At 58.0% G+C, this 22,137-nt stretch overlaps 2 protein-coding genes across 3 annotated transcripts in view; one reads left to right on the forward strand and one right to left on the reverse strand.

Moving 5' to 3' along the window:
- Positions 1-1,949: 1,949 nt before the first annotated feature.
- Positions 1,950-11,181, forward strand: NT5DC2 (5'-nucleotidase domain containing 2; the record flags this gene model as incomplete). The annotated part of the gene is made up of 14 exons (XM_080715777.1): positions 1,950-2,181; positions 6,202-6,386; positions 6,571-6,645; positions 7,116-7,171; positions 7,249-7,342; positions 7,509-7,637; positions 7,745-7,805; positions 7,885-7,987; positions 8,093-8,194; positions 8,382-8,463; positions 10,386-10,472; positions 10,550-10,690; positions 10,773-10,837; positions 10,920-11,181. 14 exons carry the CDS (start codon positions 1,950-1,952, stop codon positions 11,179-11,181), a joined length of 1,674 nt encoding a protein of 557 aa, XP_080571903.1.
- Positions 11,182-11,295: 114 nt separating this feature from the next.
- STAB1 (stabilin 1) overlaps positions 11,296-22,137 on the reverse strand; it is a gene marked incomplete at both ends in the record, with an annotated part of 34,215 nt that continues 23,373 nt past the window's right edge. For both annotated transcript variants that reach the window (XM_080715905.1, XM_080715904.1), the window contains 34 exons: positions 11,296-11,352; positions 11,433-11,549; positions 11,624-11,770; positions 11,851-11,955; positions 12,033-12,179; positions 12,259-12,378; positions 12,471-12,580; positions 12,663-12,828; positions 12,910-13,043; positions 13,125-13,269; positions 13,352-13,545; positions 13,632-13,739; positions 13,913-14,017; positions 14,104-14,253; positions 14,826-15,027; positions 15,114-15,167; positions 15,530-15,679; positions 15,765-15,851; positions 15,935-16,111; positions 16,515-16,574; positions 16,675-16,821; positions 17,891-18,037; positions 18,140-18,217; positions 18,402-18,449; positions 18,764-18,886; positions 19,123-19,197; positions 19,347-19,420; positions 19,616-19,741; positions 19,893-19,969; positions 20,059-20,104; positions 20,189-20,284; positions 20,390-20,585; positions 21,030-21,113; positions 21,434-21,490. In XM_080715905.1, coding sequence (XP_080572031.1) covers positions 11,296-11,352; positions 11,433-11,549; positions 11,624-11,770; positions 11,851-11,955; positions 12,033-12,179; positions 12,259-12,378; positions 12,471-12,580; positions 12,663-12,828; positions 12,910-13,043; positions 13,125-13,269; positions 13,352-13,545; positions 13,632-13,739; positions 13,913-14,017; positions 14,104-14,253; positions 14,826-15,027; positions 15,114-15,167; positions 15,530-15,679; positions 15,765-15,851; positions 15,935-16,111; positions 16,515-16,574; positions 16,675-16,821; positions 17,891-18,037; positions 18,140-18,217; positions 18,402-18,449; positions 18,764-18,886; positions 19,123-19,197; positions 19,347-19,420; positions 19,616-19,741; positions 19,893-19,969; positions 20,059-20,104; positions 20,189-20,284; positions 20,390-20,585; positions 21,030-21,113; positions 21,434-21,490 — 3,909 coding nt within the window. The remainder of the gene's footprint in view (positions 11,353-11,432; positions 11,550-11,623; positions 11,771-11,850; positions 11,956-12,032; positions 12,180-12,258; positions 12,379-12,470; positions 12,581-12,662; positions 12,829-12,909; positions 13,044-13,124; positions 13,270-13,351; positions 13,546-13,631; positions 13,740-13,912; positions 14,018-14,103; positions 14,254-14,825; positions 15,028-15,113; positions 15,168-15,529; positions 15,680-15,764; positions 15,852-15,934; positions 16,112-16,514; positions 16,575-16,674; positions 16,822-17,890; positions 18,038-18,139; positions 18,218-18,401; positions 18,450-18,763; positions 18,887-19,122; positions 19,198-19,346; positions 19,421-19,615; positions 19,742-19,892; positions 19,970-20,058; positions 20,105-20,188; positions 20,285-20,389; positions 20,586-21,029; positions 21,114-21,433; positions 21,491-22,137) is intronic.

Genomic DNA, 22,137 nt, shown 5'->3' on the forward strand with positions numbered 1-22,137 from the left:
CTCCCCTCCCCCCCTTTCTGACTGCCCTTCACCAACCTAATGTTTCTCCCTTGGAGTTGGACTGAACCTCTGAAACCATGAGCCCAAATAAACTTTTTCTCCTTAAAAAAAAAAGAGAGGTTAAGAGACTAAGCTAGGTAGAAGCAGAGCTCTGACTACACAGCCTTCAGTCCTCATATCTTTTCATGCTGTATCACTGTGATACACCGGAAATACCTGTGAGAGGCTGATTACCCTATTTTCTAGGGATAAAACAACTGGAAAAATAGTTTTGACAAGGGAGACAGCTATTAGACAACCTAGAAGAGAATCAAGTGAAAACTTAGAACCAATAAGGTAGCTAGGTGATGTAGACACAAAATATGCAAAAGCAGACTGAGAAAGAACAAGCAGGGACCCCCAAGGAATGGGCCACCCTTATCTGCCTCCTGTACAACCAAGCCTAGAAGGCTGGCTGGCCAAGAAGAGGGTATACACTCCGCTTGATGACTGCTCCCTTTTCTCATGCTGGTTCATGGGTAGCCAAGCCTCCTTTGCCCATTTAGCTCATTTGTGCCCGTGAGGACACAGCCACCTAAGAGCCCTCTTTTTGGCCTAAATTTTCATCAGCACCCAGCCCAGGTGCAGTAGAGTTCTGAACATACACAAAACCTTAAACTCGCCGGGCGTGGTGGCACAAGTTTGTAATCCCAGCACTTGGGAGGCTGAGACAGGAGGCTTGGGCAAGTTCGAAGCCAGCCTCAGCTACTTAGTGAGGCTCTCAGCAACTTATTGATACCCTGTTTCCAAATAAAATATAAAACAGGTCTGGGGGTATAGCCCGGAGGTAGAAAGGACCTGGGTTCCATCCCAGTACCACAAAAGAAAGAAAGAAGAAAGAAAGTCTTTTGCTAGGTTGATGAGAGTCTCACTACTTGCTGAGGCGTTCCTCAAACCTTGTCTCAGCTTCCCAAGTGCTAGGATTATAGGCATGCGTCACCATGCCCGGCTAGAAAGAGGAATTTTGTAGTAAAATTCAGCAACATTGCACCTCAAGATTGGGCTTGCACTAGGCAAAGAGGAGTTGAGCTGACAGTGCGGCCATTTGCTGCAGTCAAGAACCAAGTGGGTGCAGTGATCCTGGCTCACAGCCTCGCGGTTCCAGTACCAGCCCACGTTCTGTTACGAGTTTAAAGGGTCACCTAGCGGGTGTGTGGTTGGCACACACTCCTAATCCCAGTATTTGGGAGGCTGATACAAGAGGATCGCAGGTTTGAAACTAGCCTCAGCAATTTATGAGGCGCGGAGTTACCGAGACCCTGTTTCCAAATTAAATAAATAAATAAATAAATACTTCGGTCTGGGGCTGTACCGAGGTAGAAGGCCCTGGGCTCTATCTCCAGTAACACTGTACACAAAGAGGACCTGGGTTGGGCACCCGGAGGCAGAAAGGCGAGACTGCCTCGGCGGACCTCGGTAACCCTGCAGGTCCGGCGGTCTCAGTTCAGCGAGGCTGGCACCGGGGAGCAGCGGGAAGGGCTCTTTATTTTCTAGATAAGTGAGTGAAGCTGCAGGAGCGCCTGGCAGTCAGCCTGAGCCAGGACTCCAGGGCTGGGGTTAGGAGGCTCCCGAGGCTGGGCGCGGAGGATGGAGGACGCGGGGTCCTTTCTCCTGGCGCCTGGGCCGTGGGGGCCGGGGTCGCCGGCCTCAGCCCTCCGACTTCCCGGGCAGGGCCGAAAGGCGCGAGCGCGGAGGGGGCGCGGGGCCCGCCGGGGGGCGGGGGGCGGGGGGCGGGGGCGGGGCGCGGGCCCGCCCCCCGGCCCAGCGGCGCGCCCATTGGCTGGCCGGGCCCCTCGCGCCGCGCCCATTGGCCGGGCGCCGTGAGGAGCACGCGGCCACCGTGGCGGGCGCGCAGTCGGAGGGCGGCGGGCTGGCGGCCGGCGCTGGGCAGCCCGGGCGGCGCGGGGGGCATGGCGGGCGCGGGGCTACGCGCGGCCGCTCGGCGCTGGCTGCTGTGCGGGGCCCGCGGCGGGCCGCGAGCGGCCTCGTCCGCGCCCTCCTGCCCTGGCTGCGGCCCGCCGGGTCCGGGCGCCCACTGCCCCGGCGCCCCGCGCTCCGCGACCGCCCCGGCGCCGACCGGCGGCGCCGAGCTCAGCGCGCACCTGTGGGCTCGTTACCAGGACATGCGGAGGCTGGTGCACGGTGGGTGATCCCGGGCGGCAGCGGCGGGGGGCGGCGTCCGCGCGGCCGGCCAGGCTGGGCGCCGCCCTCCGGCCGCCCGGCGGGGCTCGCGGGGGCCCGGAGCCGCGGGGCTTTTCTGAAGAGGCTTCGGCGGGTCGTCGCGGGGCCCTCGGGCGTCCCGATTCCCCGCGGAGTGCCCTGCCGCCCGGGGCGGTGGGAGGCTGGTCCCCCGGCTGTGTGCAGGAGCTTGGAGTCCCGCGACGGGGCCCCTCCGCTCCCTCCGCCCTGCAGGGCCCTTCCTTCGGGGGGTGGCCGGGGAAACTCCCAACCCCTTGTTCTCCGCTGGCCCTGAGTCGGGGTGGGAGTGCGGAGGACAAAGCCCTAGAGCGGCGCTCGCCCTGCTGGGCTCCTGGCGAGGGCCCTATCCAAGCTATCTAAGCGGACCTTGCTGGACACCAGCACCTCCCCGTTTGGCGCTGGAGGCCCGGCCCGTTCGCAGCAGGGGCCGTGAAGATGTTGAAGCAACAGACCCAGCCACTGAGCAGCCCAAGAGTTGCTGCAGCCTTGGCCAGGACCGCACAGCACTTTCTCGCCCTCTCTCTCTCTCTCTCTTTCTTTGTGTCTCTGTGTGTCTCCCTCTCCTCTCCTCTCTGTGAAATGGGCTGATGAGGCCCCAAGCCATCTTTCAAAGAGAGCAGACTGGGGCCCCTGGTGAGGCCCAAGAGCTAAGAGTGCTGGACATCTGTCCTCTGGTCTGATTGGGTATGGGGGCCCCTGCAGCACACAGATAGGGTTTGGATCAGGGGCCCTCTCACTGTGTAGGCTTGTCTCAGCAAGCCTCACCCTTTCGGACCCTCAGTGTCCTTAGGTACAAAAGAACCCCGAGGCGTCTGTCACAGGACTGTGTTGATGACCAGGAAAGAACCAAGCCAAGGAAGGTCAGGGGGGCACTTCCAGAGGAACCCCCGGGGGTGATGTGGCTTTTATTGTCTGGTAAGACAAAGTGGCCCTGTCTGGAAGTTTCCAGTCATCTGGACAGGGATTTCCACACTAGTGGTGTGGAGACCTGGAGAGTGACCAGAACTCACCTCTTGACAAGCTGAAGACAATAGTTAGGGCCTCTGAGGAATGGTTGTTCTGAAGCCCTTGGGGGCTAGATTGAATGTGTCTCTGTGGACAGGCAGGCCTGGACTGTTAATAAGGAGAGGACTTTGTCCTGTACTTGGAGAAGACCCTCAGTGGCCTGAGAAGTCTGTCTTGGAGGTGGGGGAGGAGAGAGGAGGGATCTCCCAAGCAATGTCCTCCAGGGCCTGCCTTGCATCTCCAGAGCCTCACAGACCCCTCAGTTCCTCTTGTGCAAGGTCATTTCCATCCATGACTTGGTGAGCAACAGAGTGAGCCACCTTCTTGCTGGTGACTCCTGATCCTCTCCATCTAGCTGGGTTTTCTGAGCATTGATCTATGCCTTGGACTAACACTTGAGGGCAAAACTTTGTGAGGGAGCCAGGCCAGCTCCCACCCTGAGAGCACCCACCCCGCCTCACTGTGGTGACACTGAAGGCTAGGCCAGGATGGTTAAGGCAGGTATGATGATTTGGGTGCACATCTCAGCTCTGTTGCCGGCTGCTGGGTGGTTTGGACAGGTGACTTCACCTCCCGAGCCAGTGTCTTCATTGGGAACATGGAAGAATAAGTGTGACTACCTCACAGAACATGGTGAGGACTGAATGAGAGGAGCCCTGAGGTACTCATAAGTGATTCTCCAGAGAGTAGCTGCCCTGGAGTCTGGAGCCTTGGGCACCTATAGAGGAAGGAGTGTAGGGACGGGACGGTGGAACCATATACTTGGCAGGCCAGTACTTGGTCAGGGTGCATCTGCTCCTGACCCTACACACCACCACAGCCCTGTGGGTGGGGGTGGGACCTTGCAGTGCCCAGAGCTATGGTTTTCTCAGTCCAGAAATGGGGTGAAGAGGCCAGGCCCTATGAGCTGCTTCCTCATCCTGCTTTCCACCCCTGGGAACACCCTCAAGAGCAGATGGAGGGCCTGGACTTAGCCAGTAAGGGGCTGCTGGCCAAGGAGACGCCCCTCCCTTTGGGGGAGGGACTTATGCATCTGAAAATCATAGCCATAGTTACCCAGGAATGTCACAGGGAGGTAAGGCCCAGGGTCCTAGTGACACCAGGTGAGGGGTGTCTCAGACACATCTCCCTAGAGGGCTGCAGTCAGATGTGTCTCAAGCACATCCAAGTGAAATGTCCCATCAGGAATCTGCAGAGCAACTGCTCTTTGCTGGCCTGGGGCCACCAGAGAAACCAGCCACACCTGTTCTCATACCCACACTTCGCACTTGACTCCAAAGAGAGGGCTAGGTGGAGCTCTGTGTTCCAAAGGGGCCTCCGAGGCAAATGCTCTGAGTCTAAGAGCACAGCACCTGTCAGACATGCTGTGGGAACTCAGGCTTCTACTTTGTGATTGGGATGGGTTGTGACTGAGACAGGGATCTCCTGGAGGCTGGGACCTGAGATTTCTGAGAGGCAGAATCCTGTGTACCCCATCCTGCTTGCTCCCCTCTCCCTATAGCCTTTGCTCCTAGACAGATGCAGGGGAATCAAGGGCAAAGAGCTCATGGACACCCATTTAATTCTGCATATGTATGGGCTGCTATAGAATGGGTTGGTAAAATGTTTATTCCCCCTTTAGAGAAAAGAAAACAGGCCCAAGGGCTGAGGTAACATTTCTAAAGTCACAGCCACAGAGGGAGTACGTGATCTGGCCTGGCTGACCTCGAAGCCCTTGCCCTTTCTAGCACATCCATCCCCTTTCTCCATCTACCTTCCCCATTGTACAGATGGGATCCCTGAGCCTTTCTCCATCTACCTTCCCCATTGTACAGATGGGATCCCTGAGCCTACCCAGCATGCATCCTGTTCAGACTCTCTGCAATGAGCCCGAAAGCCTACTTCAGCTTCTTAGGAGTAGCCAGGGGCTTGGGGAGTCATGACCACATGCCCAGAAGGGAACAGCCCAGAACCAATATCACACGTCCTGCCTGTTGTAATTAGCAATGTTCCTTGGCTAAAGCCAGAGAATGTCATTATGTGAACTGGCAGGCAGCTGAAATCCGATTAGAGGGGCCTCACTCCCCTGGGCTGTGGCAGGTGTTCAGAGTTGGCAGCCTGAGCTGAACAGTAAAGGAGCTCCCTGGCCCACTCATGTTCTGAGCCCCAGCTGAGGGGATGGTGAAAAGACAGTGTCCATGGCCTCAACCCTCACATGCTGCCCTTCACAGGCACCCCCAGGGAGGCGAAAGAGGAGGCCTGTGGGGGCAGCTGGGAAAGGGGCAAGGGTGGTGTTCCTGAAAAAGGTTTTTTTTTGTGGGGTTTTTTTGTGGGGTTTTTTTTTTTGTGGGTTTTTTTTGGTGGTACTGGGGGTGGAATCCAGAGACTTTCTACTTCCGAGCTATACTTCCAGGACCTATTTTATATTTTATTTGGAAACAGGGTCTCACTAAGTTGCTGAGAGCCTCACTAAGTAGCTGAGGCTGGCTTCGAAACTGTGCAATCCTCCTCCTGTCTCAGCCTCCTAAGAGCGGGTATTACAAGCGTGCACCACCACACCTGGCTCTGAAAAAGTTTTGAGCAAGGGGCAGGATTTGTACTGTAGACCATCCCAAGAGCAGCTGTTCTGGGGCCAGACTGAGGAGTTGAGTCACTGCCTGTCTGGGGGAGCTGGGAGGGTTCTCACAGCCATGTGTCTGATGTGTCTTAGTGGTAAGAGCTGGGGGTTTGGGGGTGGGCTCAATATACCTGGTGGGCTGCAGGTGTTGGTATAACCATGGGCGCTCCAGCCATGTGCTCAGCTCATTGCCAGCTCCACCTATCCCCAAGGGCGAATTGCCTTCTCTCTGAACCTCAATTTGGGCAATCCAGACCACTGGAACATTTTTTGAGGCTGCAGGCCTAGTGCTCCCAAAGTGCTCATGAACAATTTGTTACCGCCAAGATCACCATTCCCATGGTTCTGCCTCCTTCCTCCAGACCTCCTGCCTCCTGAGGTCTGCAGCCTTCTGAACCCAGCAGCCATCTACGCCAACAATGAGATCAGCCTGCGTGACGTTGAGGTCTATGGCTTTGACTATGACTACACACTGGCCCAGTACGCAGATGCACTACACCCTGAGATCTTCAATGCTGCCCGGGACATCCTGATTGAGCACTACAAGGTGAGACTAGCTGGACAAGGAGCCTCACCACGCCCAGGCCCTGGAGGCCAGTGAGCCCCAGGCTGAATCATGGGGCTCCCCTGGTCCCCTGGGCAGGTGGCTGGATGGATCCCCTGAGATGACTACATAGCCAGAGGGACTGGCCATGCAACAGGCTTAGACCTGGCTTGCTTTTGCCCAACAGTACCCAGAGGGTATTCGAAAGTACGAATATGATCCCAGCTTTGCCATCCGTGGCCTCCACTATGACATTCAGAAGGTGAGTGGCCGAGGCCAGGTGTGGTGGCACACACTTGTAATCCCGGTACTTGGGGGGCTGAGACAGGAGGATCACATATTTGAAGCCAGCCTTAGTAACTTAGGCCCTCCACAACTTAGTGAAACCCTGTTTCCAAATAAGAAATAAAATTGGGCTGGGGGTATAACTTGGAGGTAGAATGCCCTGGGTTCAATACCCAGTACCCCTCCCCCCAAAAAAAGAAAGAGTGAGTGGCTGGATCGACCCTCTGGCCCTTCTCACTAGGTTGCTTTGGAGGTACGTCCTTAATCTCCCTCTTCTCTAGAGGAGAGTCTCTCTACCTGTCCACTCCCTTGGCCTCAAGAAGGAAGCTGTAGCTTCCTCTTGGCTTGTAGCTGATCCCCTTGGTACCACCGAATGGGGGCTGGAAGAGGTCAGCACAGGTCCAGTGGTGTGTACTAACTACCTCCTCACACTGTCCTGCCCCTCAGAGCCTTCTGATGAAGATTGACGCCTATCATTACGTTCAGCTGGGGACTGCCTACAGGTGAATGCCGGTTCCACCTGGTCCTGCCCCTACACTAGAGCCTGGGCTGGAATTGATGGCTTCTGTTTCCCACTCAGAGGCCTCCAGCCTGTGCCAGATGAGGAGGTGATCTACCTATATGGGGGCACCCAGCACATCCCATTGTATCAGATGAGCGGCTTCTACGGCAAGGTACTCCGTCCACCCGGACTCTAGCTCCCAGGGACTCTGCCCATACCCCAGTCACCAGTCCTAACTTTGCCCTATACCAGTGTCCCGAGGTAGATTCCAAGCCCTTAGTCTCCAGTTCTGGGTTTGGTGGGGTCAGGGCGTGTCTGAGATTTGTCCCTATCCCCAGGGCCCCTCTATCAAGCAGTTCATGGACATCTTCTCACTGCCGGAGATGGCACTGCTGTCCTGTGTGGTGGACCACTTCCTGGGCCACGGCCTGGAATTTGACCAAGCACATCTCTACAAGGATGTGACGGTGAGGATGCTGGGCCTGCCCCTACACGGTAGGAAGGTGAAGTCCGGCTACGGGACGGGCCCTCCTGGGCTCCCCGCTGTGCCCTCACTGTCCCCTGCTTCCCCCAGGATGCCATTAGAGATGTGCACGTGAAGGGCCTCATGTACCAGTGGATTGAGCGAGACATGGGTAAGGATGGCGGGCAGCCTTGCCTGTCACGACCTGCCTCAGCAAGGTGGCGGGCCCTCATAGACCCATCCTCCCTCAGAGAAGTACATCCTGAGAGGGGACGAGACATTTGCAGTCCTCAACCGCCTGGTAGCCCACGGAAAACAGCTGTTCCTCATCACCAACAGTCCTTTTAGCTTTGTGTGAGTTCAGCCCTTCTGTGAAAAGAGGGAGGGGCTGTGGTCCTGGCAGGTGGTGGGCCCAGCACCACCAGCAGACCTCCTGTAGCCCACACCACCTCTGCACAGGGACAAGGGGATGCGCCACATGGTGGGTCCTGACTGGCGCCAGCTGTTCGACGTGGTTATCGTCCAGGCAGACAAGCCCAGCTTTTTCACTGACCGGCGCAAGTATGGCCTGGCAAGGGCTGGCAGGGTGGGGGAATGGACCCCTATCCCACCCAAGGGGGGCACTGAAGCACGGCCCATGCTTGCTGCCATGTGTGCTTGAGTGGGTAGACCTTTATGGAGGAGGGAGGGAGGCACCTGGCCCAGAGCCCTGCCAGACAGGAAACTGAGCCCTTCACCCTCATTCTAGACCTTTCCGAAAACTCGACGAGACAGGCTCGCTCCACTGGGACCGTATCACCCTCCTGGAGAAGGGCAAGATCTATCGGCAGGTGAGGCCACTGAGGAAGCAGCAGCTGGTGGGAGGACACCAGGCCTAACCAGCATCCCCTGTGAGGAGTAGCCTCTGAGGAACAGGGCAGGACTGCCTGAGCAGTGTATAGGGCTTGGCCTCTCAGTCATGCTACCTGGATTTAAATGTCTGGCTCCACTCATTAGCAGAGGAGCCTAGCCTATGCCTCTGTGCTAGCTGGACTCTTGATTTCCTCGTCTGCAAAAGAGGTGTAATGTGTTACTTTTTTTTTTTTTTTTTTTGTACTGTGGATTGAACCTAGTGGCATTCTACCTCTGAGATATGCCCCAGCCTGATTTCATTTCTTTATTTGGAAACAGGGTCTCTCACTAGATTTCTGAGAGCCTTGCTATGTTGCTGAGGCTGGCTTTGAGCCTGCAGCCCTCCTGCCTCAGCCTCCTAAGGACTGGGATTACAAGCATGCACTACCACACTCGCTTGTAATGTTCTGTGCTCTACTTGAGTTGTGGTATAGAACCTTTGAGAATAGCTGGGTGTGGTGGTGCATGCTTGTAATCCCAGCATTTGGGAGGCTGAGACTGCAGGATTGCGGTTCGGGGACAGCCTCTGCTACTTAGTGAGACCCTGTTTCAAAATAAAGAATAAAAAATAGGGCAGGGGTTGTAGCTCGGAGGTCGAATACCCCTGTGTTCCATCCCCATACCCCCCCACACACCAAAATAAACCTTTGAGAATGCCCTGCCTAGTTAAGTGCCTAGTGAATGGCACTGTGATTAGTTGGGGCAGAGCATTATGCTGCAGTTGGGAACCCCTGAACCCAGCTAGTGGAGGTGGCCTACAAACACTTTGAGGAGACCTCTTCCTGTCTGGCTGGGAAGATAAGAGGGGCCAGGCTGGGGCGCTGGGTGGTGAGCAGGAGGCGATTAAGACATTTGGCCCTGGCTGGAATGTGGAAATCCTGGCTGAGCTGGGCTTCTTAAGGGTAGGGTTCCAGAGGCCTTGGGGAAGCCAGGAGTAGCACCGGGGTGCCCAGGCCTGGCCTGCGGGCAGTGCTCCCACCCTTGCCCACTGCTTAGCTTTCTGCATCCCAGCTCTCCTCAGTCCCGAGGTTAACTGTCCCTTGGCATCTGGCTGTGGCTGAGAAGGGCAGGCACTCTGTGGAAACTGGCTTGCTTCTTGAGCAGCTATCAAGCCATTCTTCGGGCCTGATTATCTAAAGTTCCCTTATGCTGCGTGTGTTGGATCTTGCTTGGTCCTCACCCCAAGTCCTGGGTCCAGGGCACAGCCTCAGCTGCCCTCCTCTACCTCCTCAGTGACCCACCTGTTTCTCAGTTCTCCCACAACCACCTGTCCCCCACGGGCCCCATCTGAGGCCGGCGGATGCAGTGCTGTGTGAACTGGGTTTACTTGCCCGGGTGGCTGTGTGCTTCATTTCCAGCTCTCGACTCTCCACCCCCACCCCTCCCCAGCTTCCTTAGTTGCATTTGGCCTGGCTGAGTGTTCACATCTTGTTCCAGCTTTGGAGCGGGCGGGGCAGATGGCCTGCCCGTGTCTCTGCCATTGGTCTGCTGAGTCCCTCTGGAGTGAGGAGGCCACAAGGACTTCAGGGCCCTTTGCTTTGAGGCGTGGGGCCTTCCCTGGGGTTTGTTTCTCATAAGCAAGGACTTGGGCCCTAGCCTGAGGTGGGTGCAAGGCCAGAGGGAGGGAAGGAGGCCTCTGAGGCTCAGGGCACCATGCCAGGCCTAATGGAGACCTTCTGAGGCAGGCAGGCCCCCTCCCAACTGAAAGGGGATGTGGTGAAGGCCACAGTTCAGCAAGGCCACGGGAAAGGGCAGCTTTGCATCCGGCTGGGTTTGGCTGCCTCTAGGGGCTTGGAGGGGCTGGTGCGACAGCCCCCATGGGAGCATAGTTGGCCCAGCAGTGTCCTGCTCTACTCCCCAGGGAAACCTGTTTGATTTCCTGCGCCTGACAGAATGGCGGGGCCCTCGCGTGCTCTACTTTGGAGACCACCTCTACAGTGACCTAGCAGTGAGGAGACAGGGCTGTGCCGTGGGCGTGGGGGGGCTCCTCCCAGCTGGCGCTGAGACCACCTCCCCACTCACCAGGACCTCATGTTGCGGCACGGCTGGCGCACGGGCGCCATCATCCCAGAGCTGGAGCGGGAGATCCGCATCATCAACACAGAGCAGTACATGCACTCGCTGACCTGGCAGCAGGCGCTCACGGGGCTGCTGGAGCGCATGCAGGTACAGGGCCGTGGGGAACGGGGTGCCCCAGGGAGGGCCAGGCCTCCGCCTCCTGGTGCCCACACCACACTGTCTACCCTAGACCTATCAGGACGCAGAGTCGCGGCAGGTCCTGGCCACCTGGATGAAGGAGCGGCAGGAGCTGAGGTGAGCAGGCGGAGGCCGGGGCAGATGGCCAGTCTCAGTCCCTCCCACACCCACCCTGCATTTCCCATGTCTCCCTCCCCAGGTGCATCACCAAGGCCCTGTTTAATGCCCAGTTTGGGAGCATCTTCCGCACCTTCCACAACCCCACCTACTTCTCCAGACGCCTTGTGCGCTTCTCTGACCTCTACATGGCCTCCCTGAGCTGCCTGCTCAACTACCGCGTGGACTTCACTTTCTACCCGCGCCGCACACCTCTGCAGCACGAGGCTCCCCTTTGGATGGACCAGCTCTGCACAGGCTGCATGAAGACACCCTTCCTGGGTGACATGGCCCACATCCGCTGAGGGCCCCTTTATTATCCAGGGCAGAGCCCCCATCCTATCGACTCTGGGCATCCATCCAGACTGGCAATAAAAGTGGTCTTCTTCCTCCAAATGCCTCTGCTTCAGCCTCAGCCATCACTTGACTGCAAGGATCCTCTGGGTGTCAGGGAAGTCGTCCTCCAGGAGTGGGTCCTAGGAGAGGGAGGCTGTTTGTGTCAGGGCAAGCCCAAGCCCAGGCCCCCTTCCAAAGCCAGCCCCCTACACACACTCACATCAAAGGGCTCACAAAGGGCATCATGGTTGCCAAAAACAGGGTTGGGGACCGAGACCAGGGTGGGGTTTGTCCCTTCTTGCCAGGGGGAGAAATCATCAGCAGCATCGTCTTCTGCCTGGGAGAAGAGCAGTAAGTAGTGAAGGTCTCGAGTAAGATCGAAGGACCCCAACCCTGGCAGCCCCGTCCTACCTGGAAGGCAGAGAAGCCAAAGCCCGTGGGCTTGCCCCGAGTGCGGAGGTAGAGAGCTCCAGCCACCAGGCCCAGCAGCGCTCCAGCAGCTACCACAGCACCCACGCCTGCTGCCACAGGCTGGGTCTTGGGCGCTAGCACAGCCCCCTGCAAATAAGGAATGTCTCGATGTGGCCAGGGCTGTCTCCTCACTCTTATAGCTCTGCCTCCCCCTTCCCAGTACTCACAGGCTGTGGGGGTGCTAGCAGGGGGCTGGCCAGAGCATGGATGATGCCATTGGAGGCCACGATGTCCCATATGATGACACGGCTAACCACAACTGCCCCTGGGACCTGCAGGGAGACAAGAGTCAGGCCTGACAGGTGTGTAAGGCCAAAGCCAGGAGGGTAGGGGCAGCAGCCAGACTCACCACAGGGACCAAAGAACTGTTGGAACCTGCGTCATTGATGACCAGGCTGAGACCTGAGTGAGCAGGAAGCAAGATCCTCCCACTGGCATTGGTGCTTAGGAAGGTGGTATTGGAAGCGTGCAGCTCCAGGTCTGGGCCACTCAGCGTCTGTGGGCAGAGCAGGGCCTAGTGGGTTGGGCCAGCCAGAGGGAGCAGAGAGCCCTGCTGTGCCTCTGAGCATTGTTACCATGTTGTCCACAAAGCCTTCATTGACAGGGACGAAGAGTGTCTTGTAGGTGAGCTCATCATCCAGAAAGTCCAGGAAGTGAAGACCCCGCTGGGTGGCATTGGCATAGCCTAGCAGCATCTGGGAAGGGTGGGGAGACCGGGCTGTGGGCAGGTTCCCTCTGTGGGGATCCCAGCAGCCCACACCCCCACTCCTGAGGTGGTACCACACACCCCGTAGAAGGTGGAGAAGTTGGCAGTGGCAGCCAGCACATCCAGCAGCCTCCCATTGCATGTACTGATCCCATCACCGACGAAGCCGGCCTGACATTGGCAAGCCACGTCTGCACGAGAGGCAGGAAAGGTCAGTGGCTCTGGATTAGCAGGAAGGGACAGAGCAGGGAATGGGGCTCGGGATGGACACACCTCGCACACGGTAGCAGTATGCATCCCAGCGCTCCGACAGGTTCTTGCGGGTGCCCAGGCTGACTACACCCACCCGGCCATTGCCACAGTCGGCTGCAGGGGTGACAACGGGGTGGGCAGCAGAGCCATTGGCCAGCCAGCCCACGAGGCAGAGGTGGAAGCCCAACTGTAAGGAGAAGATGCTGAGACCCAAAGCCCACCTCAAGGGCCCCCACGGCTGGACTCAAAACTCCTGGGCCCCACGTACCTGCTGGGCAGCAGAGAGTTGAGGGAGCGAGGCAAGCACAGCTCCCTGGGCCCCACACACTGCCTCAGCCTCTGAGAAAGTTAAGCCATAAGGGCCACTGGTGGCCTGAAGGTGGAACACACCGGCCCGTTTTTCTGCAAGAGGGAGGGGTGCGTGGTCAGTTTGCCACAGCTTAGGGATAAAGCAGTGTGCCAGGAGGGGGCTGGGGAGCACACCCTGGAAATGCAGGTCAGTGCACGTGGCATCCACGTGACAGGGCGGAGGCCGGTCCAAGCAGCGGTCCACAGGTGGCTCAGCGTCCTCCAAACACTGAAGTCCATCACCCACGTAGCCTGCGCGGCACTCACAGCGTCGTGCGTTCTGGGGCAGGGAGGACAGTAGGTGTCCTTCAGAGACAGTGGGAGCGAGCTTGTGGGCTTCCCACCTGGCTGCCCCTGCTTACTGGGCCAGTGTTCAGGCAGTCAGCATGCTCGCTGCAGCCGCCACGATGGCTGCCTGCACAGGGGTTGCGGCCCCGACAATTCCAGCCGTCACCTTCGTAGTCGGGCAGGCAGACACAGGTGACCACTGTGCCCTCCTGGCTGCAGTTTGCATGCTCACTACAGCCTCCGTTCCCATCCTGACACAGGTCTGCCACTGGGGAGCGAGGAGGGGTAACTAAGTCAGGTGACAGGAGGGTTATGTGTGCTGTCCCTTCTGCACACCCACAGACACCTGCTTACCTGTGCACACACGGCCGTCGCCTTCATAGCCCAGGCTGCACTCACAGCTGTTGCCCACACGGCACATGGCCTGGGGTGCGCAGGGTGGGGTACACACGGGCTGCAGCTCTGTCCCCCAGGACCATCCCCACAGAGCCAGGTCAGGAGCTGCCTTGCTGGCCTCCCCTTGTTCCACCAATCCTAGTGCCTCCACCTAAGTGTGTTGCTGGGGCCTCTACGTGTATGCGTGTGCGTGTGCATGCACAAATGTCCAGGTGGTCACAAGCATGCGGGCTACTCACCCAGCTGCACCTCACAGCGTGACCCAGTCCAGCCTTCATCACAGAAGCAGGAGCCAGAGCCCCCAAGGCCCTCATCACAGCGGCCATGGGAGGTGCAGCGGCAGGCTGGGAGAGAGACAGGCAGGAAGATGAATGGTGGCACACGTGCTGAGGGCATGAGAGTGGAGCAGGGCAGGGCAGGGATGGCCCACCTTCACACTGGGGTCCAAAGGCACCCGGGGCACAGAGTTCGCAGGCCGTCCCGGCAAAACCTGAGTGGCACCTACACTGCCCACTGCCGCTCATGCCATCCAGGCACACGCCATGATTGTTACAGGGACTGCTGGGCCCACCTGGGCAAGCTGGAGAAGGGGTGAGAGAGTGAGGCAGGACCGGGGGCTCTCATCAGGACAGCCACACACACAGGCTAGCATTTGCCGGGACTCTTCAAGGAGCACCAGTCCATGTCCAACTCCAAGCTGCTGAGAACCCAGCAGGCCACTGGAGAACACTCAAGCCTTTAGCACTCCCCACTGGGTTCTGTGCCCTCTACACACCCAACCCACCTCTTTGAGCATTCCCTCTAGTAAGATCCACTCACTGCCCAGACCTCTCCCACCTTGGAGCCCCCCAGTACCTTCCCCAGGAAAACAGTGACTATGGCTATTGTTTTGTGTGTGGTACTGGAGATTAACTCAAGGGTGTTTTACCTTTAAGCTATACCCCTACCTCTATTTGGTTTTTTATTTTGGAAACAGAGTCTTGCTAGGTTGCTGAGAGCCTCAGTAAGCTGCTGAGGATGGTTTTGAACCTACAGTACTAGAATCTCAGCCTCCTAAGTACTGGGATTACATATCACACCCAGCTTTCTGCCTTGGCTATCTCGAGGGATGGAAGATCCCATCAGCACTGTCTGCAACCTCAGGATGCTTACCTTGGCACTCACTGCTGTAGTGACCAGGGCAGCAACTGGGCTTCCAGGTAGTGATGACACAGTTTCGCTGGCAGCCCCTACCCAGGCCTTGGGGCTGGCCCCAGAGGCTGGGCCGCACCCAGATGCTGCGAAGCGCCAGGGAAGGCAGTGGGTGGGTTTTCCAGAAGTTGGAGTAGTAGCGCCAGCAGGCTTCAGGGCTGCCCTGGGCCAAGAGAAGTCAGGCCACAGACCGTCTGAACTTAGTCCCTGGCTCCTGCTCACCCCCCAGTTTGGTCCCGGGCCTCTTACCTGCTCCCGTGAGCCCTCAGGACAGGGTGGCTCCAAACCACAGATGCTGCAAGTCTGGAAGGAATGGAGGTCAACATCACAAGGTGAGATGGATGGCCAGGACAGGTGGGCTTGGGCCCCTGGGCGCGCGCTCGCTCTCTCTCTCTCTCTCTCTCTCTCTCTCTCTCTCTCTCTCTCTCTCTTCCGGTATTGGGGATGGGACCCAGGGGCATTCTACCTTTGAGCTCCACCCCCAGCCCTATTTTTTTTATTCTTTATTTTGAAACAGGGTCTCACTAAGTTGCAGAGGGCCTCACTACGTAGCTGGGGCTGGCTGCAAACCCGGATCTTCCTATCTCGGCCTCCCAAATGCTGGGATTACAAGCGTGCGCCACCAAGCCCGGCTTTCCATCTCTCATTTGTAGCTTGTCCCTCACCAATCGCAGTGGCCGGGTCTCAAAGCGATCACAGCGGGCACCAAGGCCGGGTGGTTCCAGCAGCTGGTCAATGCCATAGGCCAGGCCACCTTCAAAGGGCAGGTACCGCTGCACGATTCGGGCATCGTCCTCACCCACCATGAGCTCCCCCTGCAGGGAGGATGTGGAGTAGACGGGAATCCCAGACACACTGCCCTTCCTGTTCCCCTCCCCCAGCCCCTCTTCCCAGACTCACAGGCCGGGCACGGCTACAGGAGAAGGAGATGGGGGTCCCGTGCATGGTTCGGAGCACACCCAGATTGGGCAGGTCAGATGCCAAGGCCTGGACAAATGGAGTCACACGTGGAGCTGGGCAGGCAGGCCGAGCTGCAGGCAGTGGGAACCCAGGTCTAGGGGTGTACCCACCTCAATGTTGCGGATTACATGGCCCCGCAGAATGGCTGCCAGCTTGTCACGGTGGTCCTCGTGGTATAGCCAGGCCTGGCGATCAGCAGGCAGGGCTTGCAAGGCAGAATCTGTGGGCCACAGCATTGTGAAGGGCCTATGCGACTCATCTCTAAGAATGGGCAGAAGGCCAGCCACCTGGTGGGTTAGAGCAGAGGTGTGGCAATCCTGGACTGGTGGCAGAGAAAGGGGCAGGGGCTGAACCACAGAGACGAGGAAGGGGCTCCGGAGGCCCAGGCAGGCCAGCCTCCCAATAGCTACTCTCAGCTGTAGCCAGCCAAAGCAGGCAGACAGTCCCACCCCATCTGAGGATGAGATGTCTACAGCGAAATTGCAAAGAAGACTGCTGCTGCACCTAGTCACGCTTGCAGGGATAAATTTGCACACACCTTAACAGTGTACACTTGTCAGGTCTGCAGGCTCCCAAGCCAACACTGGGAGACTCACACAGATGCGGTTCACATGCAAGGGTATTGACATGTTCATGCACAGGAAAAAGTAAGCATGTAAGCATGCACACAGGCACACATGTGGGCGGTACCGTCACTAGGTGGCTGAAGATCTTGTAACCAAAGCTCTCAGCAGCGGTGGTGACATTTCTCTGAAGAAAAGGCATTTATGAGCAGCAGGGCAGACGGGAGAGGGGGTCCCAGTCCCCAGCCACTGTGCTTTCCAGCTCCCAGGCTCACACCCCGCTGTACCCGAGAGATTGAGATCGGGGTAGCACCGGGCGCCCAGTGCAGTACATCCGGCGGCAGCAGGACTCGGTCGATGAAATGCAAGACCCCGTTCACTGCCTCGTGGTCGCTGCTCACAATGCGCGCGAAGTCATTGAGGTAGATGCTGCCCTGGGGGCAGGGCATGGTTGCATGGAGGCGGGGCAGGGGCTTAATGAAGCCAAAAGAATGGGGGCTACAGCAGGGCTGTGGGTGAGGCCTGGGCAGGGGTGGAGCCTGGGTTGAACACGTCTCAGCGCACAGTCCTGGGTTCAGGGCTGAGGCAGGTGTGCTGGCCTGGGGTGTAGCCAGGAGCCTCTGTCAGGAGCAAGCCTCAGACACAGGGATCACTGTGGTGGGGATTTGGAGGGGTTAGCTCAGCTATTGCCAGCTTGGCTCTGGGGTCCTGGGTCTAAAGGCAGACTAAGCTCCCTGAAGTGCTCCTTCACTGAGTCTTTTTAAAAATGTATTTACTTATTTATTTACTTTGCGGTACTGGGGATGGAACCCAGGGTCATTCTACCTCTGAGCAACACCCCTGGCCCTATTTTTTATTCTTTATTTTGAAACAGGATCTCACTCAGTTGCAAAGGGCCTCACTAAGTAGCTGAGGCTGGCCATGAACTTGCAATCCTCCTGTCTCAGTCTCCCAAGTACTGGGATTATAAGCATGCACCAACATGCCCGGCTATACCCCCAGCCAGTTTTATTATTTATTTATTTATTTATTTATTTATTTATTTATTTAAATTTTTATTTTTTGCAGGTATGGGGATGGAACTCAGGGGTATTTGACCTCCGAGCTACACCCTCTGCCCTATTTTTTAGTTTTTATTTTGAAACAGGGTCTCACTAAGTTGCAAAGGGCCTTACTAAGTAGCTGAGGCTGTCTGTGAACTGCGATCCTCCGGTCTCAGCCTCCAGAATGCTGGGATTATAAGCGCCACCATGCCCAGCTATTTTTTATTTTGAAACACGGTCTCACTAAGTTGTCAAGGGTCTTGCTAAGTTGCTGAGGCTAGCCTCAAACCTGAGATCCTCCTATCTCAACCTCCTAAATCCTAGATTAAAGGTGTGTGCCACCATGTCTAGTTTGGGGGGATCTTAAACAAGTGGAGGCCAGGCACAGGCCAGGATCATCAAGAGGGGCCGAGTTCTGGGTGGGGCAGACTCTGTGGGGCCAGACAGAGCACAGGCTCACCTCCCTCTCACTGAAGCGCACGGGGTGCCCAGAGAGTGTCGTGGCATACCCCTGGTCCAGCAGATCCTGGCTCCTCAGCTGCCGGCAGCCGACCACATGGTAGCGAAACACAAGCAGGCGATGTGCTCGAATCCGAGCCAGCTCATCCTAGTCAGGAGGGCATTGGGAGCCAGATGCCCACCTCCCCCCACTCAGGGCCCACCACCAGAGGGCTTCTCATGCCCCAGCCTCACTCCTACCGCTGCGCACCTGAGACAGGTTGGTCATTAGATCTGCGTGTGGCACGAAGACCGTGAAAGGCCCGTCACCTTTGAGCTCCTTGTATTCCTGGGGAAGGGGGGACAGTTGAAGTGGAAGAAGAGTGACCTGGGACCACCTTGGGGCTTTCATGGACCTGCTGGAGAATACCTGAACTCTGAGTGACCAGGCCACCCTAATTCCTGACCAGATGGGATACTGTAGCCCAGAGACAGGGGACCTGCAGGCCACAGCGCCCAGGCTGGTTACTCACCAGGAGGTGCAGGCTGAAGAATGAGGCATGCTTGTCCTCAAGGAGCTCCTGAGGGAGGGAGTGAGGGTCAGCTCAGGTTTGGGGTGGCCCCCATCCAGGGCCTGTACCTGCCCCAGCACCTGCAGCCCAAGGTCTGGCCAAGGCAGAGACGAGGAACAGAAAGCCAGGGGATCTAAGCTGGGGCCAGGATTGGTTCCATGTCATAACTGAGATCAAGCCCAGGAAGAGACAGGGACAGGGTCAGGTTCTGGGTCATGTCAAAGCCAGGATCAGGATCGAATCTGGGGTCTCAGCCAAGATCATGGTTCAGGCCCCCGGGGCACAGTCAAGATCAGGCCAGAGGTCAGACTTGGCGTTATTACCAGGCCAACTCGTTTACGGCAGGTGAAGCCATCTCCAACAGTGTGGGTTTTGTCGCAGGTGCACGTCCTCTGGCCATCCCCTGTGCTTTTGCACGTAGCAAAGGGGCTGCAGCCTCCATTGTTCTGAGGTGGGGACAGGAGGATGGACGTCAGGGGCTTCTAGAAACTCTATCACACACAGCCCTAGGGAAGAGACCACGGAGGTCCTGCCTAATCCCCACGCCCTATTTCTGACCAGTGAGCCAGACTCAAGCTTGGGGAGCAGGCAGCCCACCCTATAGAGGCCCTTAGGGGTGAGGAGGGCCGCTTCCTACTGAAGACACCTGTCCCTGTGAGACACAGAAGCATGGGGACCTGACCTTGGAGCAGGGGTCCAGGAGCTCACAGGTCCGGATGCCATCTCCACTGTAACCCTCGCGGCAGCTGCAGGAGACCTGTCCCAAATTCTGATCAGAGGGTCTGCTGGGAGCCAAGAGCTGGCCAGCACCCTAGATAAATGGGTCTCACCCCTCCCAGCCTTAGTATGCAGGAAGGCCCCCCCATGGGGGAAGAGCATGACCCCAGTATCTGGCCCTGCACTGACCTGCTGGGGGCCGGTAGGAATGCATTCCGCATGAGTGTGGCAGCCCCCATGCTGGGTGAGACAGCCATTCACTTCTGGGGGGAAAGACGCTGGGATGAGGGGGACCCTGGCCCTGTCACCTGTCCATCTATACCATTAGGTGCTCACTCTCCTCTCTGGAATCCTGTCCTTGTACCATGTGTGCCTCTAAACTCCTCCCGATGTGGCTCAGACCACTGAAGTTGGACCCCCGGCCCCATAAGCATCCAGGTTGGGGGTCCCAGCCTCACCCTGGCATAGCTCCCCATCTCCTGTGTAGCCATCTTTGCAGGTGCATGTCCGCTGCCCAGGCGCCACCTTGGTACAGTTGGCATGCGGGGAGCAGCCCCCGTGGCCATAGGCACAGGGGTCCACCTCTAGGGGTAGATGGTCCCAGAGGGTTACGAGGAACAGGCCTGGGGCAGGGTGGGGTGGGAGAGGAGGGGAAGGACAGAGGGAGGGGCAAGAGCCGAGGTGGACAGCCACCCCCCACACGTGAGAGGGGCTCAGGGCACCCATGCCTCAGACCTGAACAGAGGCTGCCGTTGCCAGAGTACCCTGCAGTGCAGACGCAGACAGGGGCACCAGTCGAGTCCTGTGCACAGCTGGGAGGGTGGCAGCGGCTCGGCTTGTGTCCGCTCTGCCCCGGCCCCTCCCACTACTCGCCCATCTGCCCCAGAATAGGCTCACTTACTTGGCGTTGGGGTCACACTTCGTGGGGCACTGAAGGACATTGATTTCTGGGGATGGGAGAAAAGCTCTGATCATTTAGAGCCAGGAACTGCCTCCCCCATAGTGACCCCCACCCCCTGGGACCCACTCACTCTGGTCACAGCGGGGGCCCTGCCAGCCCAAGTTACAGACACAGCTTCCATCCCCTCGTAGCCCCTCCTGGCACAGCCCATGGGGACAGTCACAAACTAGGAGTGAGACAGGGAGGACAGGAGTCACCCAGCGCCTCCACCGGCCTCTGCCCACGTCCCGCTGTCCTCTCCACAGCGCCCAGCCTGCCCTTCGGCCCTCACCTCCAGCACAGTCAGGCCCATAGCGGCCCAGCTCACACATCTCACAGGCGGTTCCATGGAAGCCCTCATGGCAGCGGCACTCCCCACTGCCCAGGAGCTTGTCCTCACACTGCCCGTGGCCCGAACACACGCCGCCCTTTCCCCCCGGGCATGGCTCACATAGAGTGCCAAAGAAGCCAGGACAGCAGTCAGGCACCTGCAAGGGGCAGGCAGGAGGGTCCCTGGGACAGATGTCAGGGAAAGGGAAAGGTGGGGCTGCAGAGCCAGGGAGGGGTAGATCAGAGCCAAGGGGCATGGAGAACGCCTTCTAGAACCCTCCCCAGGCAGTGGTAGGGAAACTGAGGCTCAAGCAGGGAAGGGTTACACCCAGCTTTCACAGTGGGAAACAAGGCCCGGGCACTGCTGCTGCTGGACCACGGTCATGGCGCCAAGCTGGGGTTGAGCCCCTTTCCCCCTGCCCTGCCCTGCCTGCTGGGGGTGGACGCAGTGCTTTCTCCACCCCCTGACCCCACAAACCTGGCTTCACTGGCCCAACTGGAGGCTCAGACCTGAAAATCCAGACAAAGCTCCACCTCGGGGCTCCCGCTCCCACAGCCTTCCCCTTGGCTGGAGACTTGGGGTGCAGCATTTCAAGACAAACCTGGATCTTCTTGACACATGTGTAAGAACAGCCCCGTGAGAAGGAGAAACCAGATCTGTAGACACAGCTCTTCTTGGGCGTATTCTGGAAAAGGACAGGCAGGGGGAGGAGTGGCTTAGGCAGAGCAGTAAATGCAGGTAGGTATGCAGATGAGGCAGAGAAGGGCCAAGCAGATACCTGCGGGGGGGGGGGGGGAGGCAGGCCTGCTGGAGGCCTCCAGCCAGGGTCTGTGTGAGCCCTACAGCAGGCCACACCAGGCCCAGGGGCCTCTGCCAGGGAGGCCGGCTGCCTGTGCCATTCCAGGCCACACCCCTGGGCCGAACAGGCTGGGGGGGGGGGGGAGTGAGGGCAGCGAGGCAGGTCTTCCCCTACAGAGGCTCAGCCTCCGTGAAGCCCAGCCTCACCTGCAGCTGGAAACCGTGACTGCAGCGGAATTTCCGGGTGCAGTTTGCACATTTCTCCTGTGGGGAAGAAGAGCAGAGTGTCAGGTGGGACCCCCAAGCCCACCATCCTTCATTTGGGGCAGGTTGACCAAGCGTTCCATTGGCCAGTTAGGCTAACCAGCTCCCCCATTTTTTAGTACTGGGATTGGACCCCGGGGAGCTCTACCACTGAGCTACATCCCCAGCCACCACCGCCCCATTTGAAATTGCTAGACAGGGTCTCATTAAGTTGCTGAGGCTGGCCTTAAACTTGCAACCTCTTGCTTCAGCCTCTAGAATAACGGGGGATGGGGAATACAGGTAAGTGCCACAGTGCCCAGCAGCCCCCCACTCCGTGTGTGTGTGTGTGTGTGTGTGTGTGTGTGTTTTACAGGGGATTGAACCTAGAAGTATTCTACCTCCGAGCTACACCTTCCTAGTCCTTTTTGTTTGTTTTGGAACAGGGTCTTGCTAGGTTACTGAATCTTGCTAAATTGTTGAGGCTGGTTTTAATCCTTGTGATCCTCCTGTCTGGGATTACAGGCATGCGCCACCACGCCTGCCTCAGCTCCCCACTCTTTTGTGTGTGTGTGTGTGTGTGTGTGTGTGTGTGCTCGCGTGCACGCGAGCACATGTGTGTTTGTGTGTGTGGTGCTGGGGATTGAACCCAGAACCCAGGGGCATTC

Source organism: Muscardinus avellanarius, assembly GCF_963383645.1.
Source record: "Muscardinus avellanarius genome assembly, chromosome: 18".
Taxonomy (NCBI): Eukaryota; Metazoa; Chordata; class Mammalia; order Rodentia; family Gliridae; genus Muscardinus; species Muscardinus avellanarius.